The sequence below is a fragment of the Gracilinanus agilis genome, chromosome 3 (assembly GCF_016433145.1).
Source record: "Gracilinanus agilis isolate LMUSP501 chromosome 3, AgileGrace, whole genome shotgun sequence".
In the NCBI taxonomy this organism is placed as follows: domain Eukaryota; kingdom Metazoa; phylum Chordata; class Mammalia; order Didelphimorphia; family Didelphidae; genus Gracilinanus; species Gracilinanus agilis.
Window position 1 is genome coordinate 421,955,390 of NC_058132.1, and position 10,462 is coordinate 421,965,851.

The following is a 10,462-nucleotide window of genomic DNA, read 5'->3' on the forward strand; positions in this document are numbered from 1 at the left end:
TTCCAACATTAGGAAAAGGATAGGAGTGTAACCATGGTGCTTGATATCATAGTACAGGTAGTGAAGGAGGTGGTGCCAATTTACCTCAGAGAACTCCCAATTCCTGGGACCTTCACTGAGATTTTAAATCTCATAGTTTTTTTATTGTCTCCAGTTAGTACCAGTTATGGGAGTATTTGTGCTGTCCACACTGTTTCGAGGGTATTATCTATATCAAGTATTTAGTTTTATCCTTACTACAAAAAAGGAAACAGCTAAAAGAGAGATTAATGGAGACTAGAGTTGTATATCTTAAAGATTGTATCTCACAATTGACTACAACTATTGCCCACCACACTGAAACTATCTCTAAAGTTGAAGATAGTATCTTGCAGTTAACTAAAACTATTACACAACAAAATGAAACTCTCTTGCTTGACTCTAACTCTCCTACTGTTTCTGATTCTCCCACCAAGGCTGCTAAAGATAAAACCTAAAAGAAAGAAGATACAAATTAGCCTATTCCCTTTAAGAGAAGTACCAACTTTAAATCCAAATAAGAGAGCGTTTGCAAATATTAGGCACCACAAACATTTACCCCTCAGGATATGGAGAGATTTAAGTGCAGCATTCCTTCTTTTGAGGAGGATCCCATAGCTGTGATAAAAAAGCTAGAGAAGATATGCAGGCAATTTGATACAACTTGGATTGATTTTGAGTATCTTCTAGAAGAGTTACTAAATAAAAGGGAAAAGGGATAAAGTTATCAAGCTTACCAATGAGGAGTGGGGTGCAACTCACTGGCCTGAGAATGACCCTTATTAGGACGTTAATGATGAAAGAGACTATGAGAGATTATGTCATGCTAGGGAGGCAATTCTGAATGCAATGATAGCATGTTCAGATAGACCTGGTACTTGGACAAAATTTGAAAATTTAAAGCAAGAGATAGGAGAAAATCCTTCTCAGTTCATGGACAAACTGATAGAACTGGGAGGAAGATACATAAACATTGACTTAACAAGAGAGAGACTAGACAACTGAGAAGGCAGTTTGTAAAAAAGTAGTCAAGGACTATTTCAAAACCAGTTGCCCTAACTGGATGAATATGGACCTTGATGAATTAAGGAGGCTGGTAGTTTATATTATAATGGGTATGAAATGAAAGATGCCAATGATAGTGATTTGATGGATGCATTAAGAAAGAAGATAAAAGCATTAGAGAGAAAAATTGATAAACTTGAAAAAGGTGATAAAGTTTTGGAGTAGCTATGACTCCAGTGTGAGAATATCCATCCCAAAGAGAATATACAAACCAGAGACCAATGTGTTACTTGTGTGGAAAAAGGGGACACCTGATGATAAATCGCATATGCTGGAATAAAATATTCAGCAATTTTAGAAATAATGGTGGGAACTTTAGGAATAACTATTCTAGGAACAACAACTATCCTAGAAATAATAACAACAGAAACGATTTCTGAAATAACAATTTTGGAAAATATGGGAATGATAGAAACAGTAACCAAATTGAGGCAAATGACTTGTTACAATATATCTATAATGAGGCACGTCCACACAAAAGCCCAAATGTAAATCCTCCAGAGAGGTGCACATGACCCTTTATGAAGGTTTGTCAGGGTAGAAATGGCTCTGGAATCAAGTAGTGAAACATTTAATTTTCCAGACCCAGATATAATTTTACCGATTATCCCAGTCCATTCTCCCTTCGATAGCAATGAACCACATATAACACTGAAAGTAAGGAATATGTTATATGATTGTCTTCTAAATAAGGGACATCAAGATCTGTGCTAATGAGTACACCTGATCCTAATTGCATTTCTATTGGCTCTATTAGTATTGTCAGTGTCCGGAACACCTCTGGAAGTCCAAAGGCTTTCACCACGAATAGTGTCTATTGGACCTTTATCCATGGAACATTCATTCCTGCTAATGCCTAACTCCCCTATGAATTTATTAGGGAGAGATCTGTTGTGTAAATTAAAAGCCATGATAATATCTACTCAGGATGGTGATATTACATTAGAACTACCTGAAGCATCTCTACATTTGTTCCTAGTACTCTTTTTAGATAATCAGGAGGTGGATAAAACTCCAGCCTTCAAAATACCAACAGATATATCTGAGGCTCTATGGGCTACATCTTCTACTGATGTAGGCTTGCTGAAATCAGCGGTTCTGGTTCAAATTAGAACGAGAGGTGGTTCACCTCTATCTGTACTGCAATATCCACTATCAAAAGAAGCAAAAGAAGGAATTACTGCATTGATACATCCCTTAATCAAACAGAAAATAATTCCCTGCAAATCAGAATACAATTCACCTATTTTGCCTATTAAAAAACTGAAATTAGATGAAAATATAAAACTGGTTTATAGATTTGTACAAGATTTAAGTGTTGATCGACACCCACCTCAGGGGGGATATTAACATTAGATCCACTTCGGGGGGGATAATATTAGATGTATATAAGGTTCTCGTTTATTCATGTGTGTATATAAGGTTTTCATTTTTTGTACATAGTAACTATAAGGTGTATTTGGATTAATATCTTTAGGTTTTTATTTCTATAGAGAATAAGATTAAGTATTATTTATGTGTAGTATGAATTTTGTGATTCTTTATAAATATTTGGAATTGTATATTTTTTGAGACTTGCATGTTGCAAGAATTGTTTTGCTTTTTTCCTTTCTCTCTTCACTTCTCCGTTTATAGTATAGAATATAGGATAGTTTTGGTTGAAAGATCCACTGGGGGAGACTGGTCTCCCAACAGATCTCGGGGGGAGATGTTAAGGAGTTTTTCTTAATTTCTCCCTTTTTATATTTAAGACAAAAGGGAGCAAAAAGATTTGAGTAAGAGCCCCACTGCTGTGCAAACTGTCAGTTGGTGACAGTTAGAAAGGTGTGGCTGAGAGCTAGTCAAGTTCCAGCTGACAGTTAGAAGGGGCTGTTTGTCTCAGGGTCCCCTGGGGAAGAGAAGTGTGTGGCTTGCTCTCTCTGGGACTCTGAGGTTTTGAACTGACAGTTGGTGAGGATTTAAGGCCTTATCAGCCTTATTTTCTTGGGTAGATATAGTGGGTAAATTATTAGATGGGAGTAGAAGTTAGGCTGGAGCCTGGCTCTGGCAGAAGATTTAGTTTTTTTTAGAAAAATTTTAGTTAGGATTGGGATTTTAGGTATAGTTATAAACTATTATAAGATTACGCTCACTTTGCTCCCATTTCCTATCCATATTTTCCTAATAATAAACTAAGCATTTTTCTTTAAGAAATTGCTCTCCTGATTTTTGTTCAAACTCCTATCTCAAAAATTTAACCCTTCACAATCCTTAGCTACTTATCTTCTACCCACTATGTCCCACTACCTCTTCAATTTAAAATAATGTAATTTAACCCTCACCTTTCATTCTTTAATCAATACTGTGTATTGGTTTTAAGTCAGAAGAGCAGTAAGGGATAGGCAATGAGGATCAAGTGACTTGGTCAGGGTCACACAGATATGCAGTGTCTGAGGCCAAATTTAAATCCAGGACTTCCCATCTCTAAGCCTGGATCTCAATCCACTGAGCCACCTAGCTGCCCATAGTATTAATATATTTTTGACAGCCAATTAGAAAAGGATCACGTACAAAATTTAACATTAAAAAAAGAAACCAAAATGTCTTGTGTTAAAATTTAATACAGGGTTACAAAACCAAAATTCTTTTATAATCAAGATTTTATTAGTTCTTGTTTGGTCATCAGTACATATACACTATAACTAATTTGTACATTTAAAAAAATGCTAGAAAAAAATCTAAAAATTATGTAGTTGTAATTCTTTTCTAAACTGTTTTTCCAGTGACTTTCTTACTTTAAGTTTGAAGGCAACTCTCCCCAAAGAGGTTATCAAATACCAATATTCTAAATATGGATAGGGAATTACATCTTTTACAAAGCAAAATTCCACTAATTCTGTATTTGATAAAATGACACTCATTATACACATTTTCCAATCTTTTACAGTACATAAACCAAGTTACTGGAAAAAAATTGTACCACCACTACCAAAAAATGACAATGTCACAGATAGCACACAATTTTCAAAGGAAGATCCGACACCAGGGCGCAGTTTTATTTAGGAAAAAATTGTACCAAAAGATAAGATGGAAAACAGATGACTTCAAATAAGATCTTTAAAATTCATGGTCAAAATTCCAAATGGCCACCTATGCTTCATTTAATGATGTAAAAACTGCTTATGGAATGTTAAACCTATGCACAAGACAGTGAACACCTTCCTAATCAACATCCTATTAATTTCTGGCCATATTAAAACAAAACAAAATACCAAACCAACAACCAGTACGTGATTTCACCTCTTTAAATAGGATTCTAAATAAAGTCACTTTAGATTGGCTTACATTTATCTAAATGTTTTAAAAAATTAATGTGATGAGGTGGGATTGCCTCCTTAAAAATGTGTTTCTAGAGCTACTAAAAAACTGGCATTTACAAAATAGTTGATAAAAATATTCCTCTGAATTGTACAAGAAGGGAGGTAACAGGGACAACTGTCAAAAGACTTGGTATAAGATGTTATTCAGATTTGGTTTCTTTCTCTCCTGCTGAATCAGAGACTGGGACCTGGAAAAAATATAAAACAAAAAAATTATAAATTGCTTATTATGTTTCATATAGCCTATATAGAACTAGGAATTCTTTGCTATAATATTTCCAAATGATTAGTGGTATGGATAAAATAAAAATGTTTTGCAACTGGATGTTGCAAAAACACTACAACCTCCAAGTCATCATCTTTTCTCTCAAACATACCCATATACCAAAGTTTGCTGTCTGTCAAAGGCACTACCATTCTTCCAATCTCCAAGATTTATATCCCAAATTATCTTTTACTCATAATCCTCCCTCACCCTACAGAGCCATATCTTGCCATTTTTATCTTCCCTTTTATTTATATATCTACCTTAGCTCCAGCCTCCATTACCTATAGACCTCCTGCCTCAAACAACTGCTTGTTCCAATCCATCTATACAGCTGCCAAAATGATTTTCTTTAAGCCTAGATTTGACCTATCATTTTCCTACCTCGACATATGCCAGCACCTCCTCAGTGTCTCTAGGATCAAAGATAAACAACTTTAGCTTTCAAAGCCCATCACAGTTTAGCCTCAACCTATTTTTCTAGTAGATCCCCTTCTGCATTTATGATTAAGTCAAATTTGCCTTTTTTTTCTTCGCACAAGGAACCCCACCTCCAAATCCCAACTGTCTGCTTGGAATGTTCTTCCCTCACTTATACCTTATAGAATCCCTTTCTTCAAAATGCAGCTCAAGTGTCACCTTCTATAGGAAACCCAGCAATATCCAAGCTCCATAAAAACTCTGTATTTACTTCATATTTATTCTCTATGTGTTTACATATATCTGTACCTTGTGTTCTTCAAGAGAATTTAAGGTTTTTAGATGGATGAATATAGTATTTTCCTAAAATATGAAAGCCAGAGTTCAAATCTTAGCTCTGCCATTTACCACTGATATGAACTTGGGCAGATAATTTGTTTTCTCTGAGTATGTTTCTTCAACTTTAAGATAACAAGGCCGGCCTAGATTTTCTCTTTTGTCTCTAAATCTATAGCATTTATACTGGTGAAATTATGCCCATATGCAAATAATTCTGGCTCAGTCACCAAAAATTCTAGTAAAATTTTATGACTAAATATACTTGAAGCTATATTATAAAGATCAACAATTACAATGTTGAAATTATGGTGGGGCTATATTTTACTAACCAAAAAAAAATTGCTATCTGAGAAAGTCAAGGCATATGGCAAAACATAAGTACTGACCTCTTCATTTTTCATTTCTCCATTTTCTGCAGGTAAGTCATCTTTATTCTCTTCTTGGTTAGTCACTTCTGCTTGTTTTCCTTTTGCTCCTTTTTTTCCTTTTGTATGAACTTTTTTGTCCTCAGATTTATCCTACACATGTTAAAAACAGAGCTTTATATATTAATAAATCCTCCTAGGTATTGTCCCTCAAGGCTCAGTTTCTACACTGCATATTAATCTGAATTACATAATAAAGTTCCCATTAGCAAAAAAATCCTTTTCCTAATCACATGAAGTTTTTAGCAAAATACTTAAATATTTTTTGTATGAAATACTAAATTATTACCACAAAATTCTTACCCAAAGCATATGTAAAAAATGAATACCAACTGTTAAAACCTCAATAGTCAGTAGGAAGAGGTGGAACTGGGTTGATGAATTCTAATCAACTTCCCTGCTCCTACCCTCCAACTACTTTCAGAAGATAAACCAATAATATCTATTTTTAAAAAAGCCAATCTTCACAAATGCTTTTATCTCCAATTCTTTTCATTTTGGGGGGGAAACTCATTGACTTAAATAAAGTCCCTTTAAAACAAAATTTGGCATTGGAATAGCTAACATGAAAAATAATTTATTTTAGTATATTTTTCAAATCTGTTTATTTTGGCTATGGCTAATGAGTGGAGATAAGATAATACTTCACATCCTTCAAATTATCTAAGTTTAATGAGTGAACTGTTTAAGAATTTCATGTAAATTCATGTAAATCAGAAACACACACCATACTCTTACCCTATCCAAATGAAGTTTTTTGGAGGGACAAATTCAACCTTGCCACAGGAAAAAAACAAAGAAGCTCTGAGTTTATACACTAGCATAAGTTAATATGAAAAATGGTTAATCACTAAATACTTCATGATTCCATGTGTGTGCTTTGTTATTTCCTTTCCTAGAAGATTAGGCCAAACAGGTTGAGTGACTTGCATAGGGTCACAAGCTAGTGCCTGAGGCAGAATTTGAACTTGAGACTTCACTTCAAGCCTAGCCCTAGAGCCAATGAGTCAGTGAAGAAAACTTTAAAAATACTGTTAGCCCACAAGACTTGGAAGCTATATTAAACTTAAGTACATAAAGTTTACTGAACACTAATCATGTATAATTTAAAAATTACAAGTACTATAATTCTTTTTTTTTTTTAAAGCAGCTCTACAAAGCCAGAACCATATGAGAAAAATATAGTTGTTTGCATTAAGAGGATGAACAATGAGTATTACATACTGGTAGTAGCTGCATCTCTCAACTAAACATGACTAATGAAATGTTTAGATGACTTATGTATCCAACTTTAAGCTGTGAAGAGTACTTTACATACATTATCTCACTTGAGCTTCACAGTAGCTATGCTAAGAAAGTACTATAGGTATTTATCTCCCTTTTCATTGGTGAGGAAAATAAGGTTCAAAGAAGTTTAGAAGATTTGAACCTTTGTAAGTCTAGCACTTCTGCTGATAATACCATGTAGTATTTCACATAAAGTAATAGCATAATCATAACACAGGTTTGTCAAAATCTGATAAGTGAAGACCTGCATAAATAAGAAAGAGAATAAAGCAAATTTTAAAACAAAAACTAGCATTGTTTTCCTCAAAGAAAATATGAATGATGTCCCAAACATCTGCATCTCTAAAAGCTAAGTGGTGACTATTGTCAAAAAGCTGATGTCAAAATAATACTTTTAATAAGAAGGGAAAGTAAAATATAGGGAAAAAAATGAACACCATTCATCTTATGAAAATTTATTGGCATTTCTAATACTGAAACTGACATTACAGCTGAGTTACAAATGAAATAATTAGAATACAATTATTCTGTTAGTAACTCTCAATGTCAATGCCTTAAAAGCCATCATTGGTTTATCATACCTAATCTGTTTCTTGCACTGGTTAAGCTCCCGAGCAAAGTATTTTTAGCACAATAAAATTTTGAGAATTTTACACAAAAGCCCTATTTACCTAAATTTCAAAAGTAGAGAAGAAAAATTTTGAATTAAAAAGTTATTTTTTATTAGAAATAACAATATGTTGACAAACAAGAGTGAAATACTAGTAGTGATTTATACAGTTAAATTTGCACATAAACCAAAAATGTTTTTAAAAAAAAAACCCTTAAATTCAGACATCTAATAAAGTTTATCCATCAATTTATATCAGATGATGTTGGTAATTAATTCTTCTAATATATCTGGGTTCTTCTGAAGATTAATGTATTTCTGAATTTCCTTGATAGTCTTTTTTGCTGTATGCTTTGAGTGGACACAAAATATTACAGGACATGTAAATCTCTCCTTCTGACTTTGGCAAGTTTTTCTTTTTAAAAGATTCTCTAGCATATTGATTTTTCCAGCTAAAAAAGCACTCATACATACATGTCATTAAAAATAGCTTCCTTCTAGCAATTTAGATCATATCCAGGAACAAGTGGCAACATTAAAAAATTACTAATGTCCCTCTTAAGTGAAAATCTAGATGTAATTAAGGTTGAAGAGTTTAACAATATTAAAGACTTTTAAAACATTGGTACAGATAACTCAATGTCAAGTGTTTAGTTCAAAAGAACTTCTGATTAAAAAGCATATTTTGATTACACTGTCAAAAGAGAGGCTAAAAGAATCTGGCTTTCTGATAGAATGGGGTTTGGTTGAGAGGGAGTGGGAGAGAAACAGACAAGAAGAAAAATTCAAATGAATCATTTAAGTACTACCTACCTACCAATTTCTATGTTTTTTTCATACATAGAATCTTACCTTTCCTGTTGTCTTTTTGGGCTTAGGTTCAGCCTTTGCAAGGACTGGTTTCTGGAAAACAAAAGTATTCCTAAGCATTTCATTGTTTGATACATATAGAAAACAAAGAGTTAAGGAGTAAAATTCACTTTACTTACAGCTGACAATCTTGCTGACCTCCTCTTGGGCTTAAATAAACACAAAAAGCAAAGTTACTTAGGTGGTGCATGCAATTAAAAATGCTTCATTCCCTAAGACCCACAATTCTTGAAATTAAAGCATCCTTACCTCCTCCCTTACTTCCCCTTCTGCAGAGTTGACCTAACCAAAGAAATTTAAAAGTTAATGTCAAAAGCATCAAATGAATTAAAATCCCAGCATTTCCTAGAAAATTGTCCCAAATTAGAATAAGCTTCTGGTCCTACTATTCAAATTTCAAACTTTAGCCCAACTGAAATAGAATTTTCAAGAAGGCCAATCTCAAAAGGCAAATGTCATTACAGTGGAGTGCAAAGAAAGGGAGATCGATAAATTTAAAAAAATCTATGGAATGATAATCACTCCAATTCTTTCCCATCAGTCATCTTTAGAAGAGCCTCCAGATTCCCCAAACCTGGTCTCTTTCAAGGCCGCCAACCGGTTAACTGTAGTCGGGAGAAAAGTAAATTTTGGGAAGCAGTTGGGATTGCAAGGTGTAAGGGAGAAAATGGAGGGAGGTGGTGGTTGGTTGAAACATTTCATTCTCCCTGCAGGGGAGCCACAATAAGTGAGGTCTCTAGGTCGCCCTTAGAAGGAAAGAATGACAAGGCCTTTTTCCCCGGGAGGCCTTTACTTCCAACTTAATGTTTTGTATGCACATGTTTGTACGCCTTTTCCTCCATTAAACTGTGAGCTTACAAAGCACGGACCATGATTTTGCCTACATTTGTATCCCTAACACTTAACAGAAAGACTAGCACACACGAGGCTTGTCAATGCTTGACTACTTTTTCCCCCGCAGCGAGCCCCAGGGAGTGGGCCTAAGGTATGGGTGCCCAGGGCTCCATCAGCCATCTCAGGGCAAGTTCTCGCCACTTTATCAGTGCGTCCCAAAGGCTTCCCAGGAGCCGCAGACTGGGCTGATTACGCGTGTCAGGTCGGCGCTCGCGACTGGGGGGCGGGCAACGGCAGCAACTGGGGTACAGTGCACTCACCTTCCTCTTGGGCATCTTGGCTGCGAGTGGGGATCTATTAGGTCCCTCTCCTCAGACACGGGCGAGCACCAGCGCTAACGACTTGGATCTGGGGTCGGAGGGAAGGGGCCGTGGCTGGGAACCCTTTTTCTCAGGCAGGGCTCCTGGGCCTCGACGCTCCTCCTCCCGCCGCTGGGCTGCTAGGACCCGCAGCAGGAGCAGTCTAAGAACTAGATGGAACCGGATTGGAATCCCGCCTCCCCCCCTTTCTCCATCTCCCTCTTCCCGGGGGCCCAGGCCATTCTCCGCCACAGCCAATTGGCTACGACTGCCCATCTCCTGCTGTTCAAACGCTGACAGAGACCTGGCATAGGTTGAAAGCACAGTCACTCGAAATCTTTGCTCCACCCCCTTCACCCTCCCATTCTATTCTTTCTCGTCCATACTTTTCTTCTTCCGGGAGCTTGGAACCGGAGGAGGAAGCCGGACCCACCGGCCGGCCGCCCGCCCTCGGCTTCCAACAGTTGCTCCTTCTCTCGGTCTCCTCGAAGCCGGGGTGCCGGCGCGGTCTCCACCCTCATTGGCGGAGGTCAGCCACGTGCCTTTATTTCGTTCCGGGCTTAAATTCTCACCCCCAACAACCGCTATTCGCTGACTACTTTTACGTAATA

General features: G+C 36.3%; 1 protein-coding gene across 2 annotated transcripts; it reads right to left on the bottom strand.

Annotated features, from left to right (window-relative positions):
• Nucleotides 1-3,704: 3,704 nt before the first annotated feature.
• On the bottom strand, nucleotides 3,705-10,039 carry HMGN1 (high mobility group nucleosome binding domain 1). Of its 2 annotated transcripts, XM_044670310.1 has the most exons (7): nucleotides 9,813-10,039; nucleotides 8,908-8,940; nucleotides 8,778-8,807; nucleotides 8,641-8,691; nucleotides 5,853-5,984; nucleotides 5,092-5,122; nucleotides 3,705-4,630 (listed from the first exon to the last, which is right to left on the bottom strand). In XM_044670310.1, the coding sequence occupies exons 1-6, from the start codon at nucleotides 9,825-9,827 to the stop codon at nucleotides 5,114-5,116; spliced, it is 270 nt and encodes an 89-aa protein (XP_044526245.1). In that variant the 5' UTR covers nucleotides 9,828-10,039; the 3' UTR covers nucleotides 3,705-4,630; nucleotides 5,092-5,113. The 2 variants fall into 2 exon arrangements, with proteins under 2 accessions (XP_044526245.1, XP_044526244.1); XM_044670309.1 differs by lacking the exon at nucleotides 5,092-5,122 and having other exon boundaries at nucleotides 9,813-10,035.
• Between the last annotated feature and the right edge of the window lie 423 nt (nucleotides 10,040-10,462).

What these genes read in the sequence shown, in the direction of transcription:
- HMGN1 (XM_044670309.1), bottom strand. An exon ending in AAGGGGAAGTAAGGGAGGAG is followed by an intron (nt 8,808 to 8,907) that starts GTAAGGATGCTT and finishes TGTTTATTTAAG; the next exon opens with CCCAAGAGGAGGTCAGCAAG. An exon ending in GGTCAGCAAGATTGTCAGCT is followed by an intron (nt 8,692 to 8,777) that starts GTAAGTAAAGTG and finishes TTTGTTTTCCAG; the next exon opens with AAACCAGTCCTTGCAAAGGC.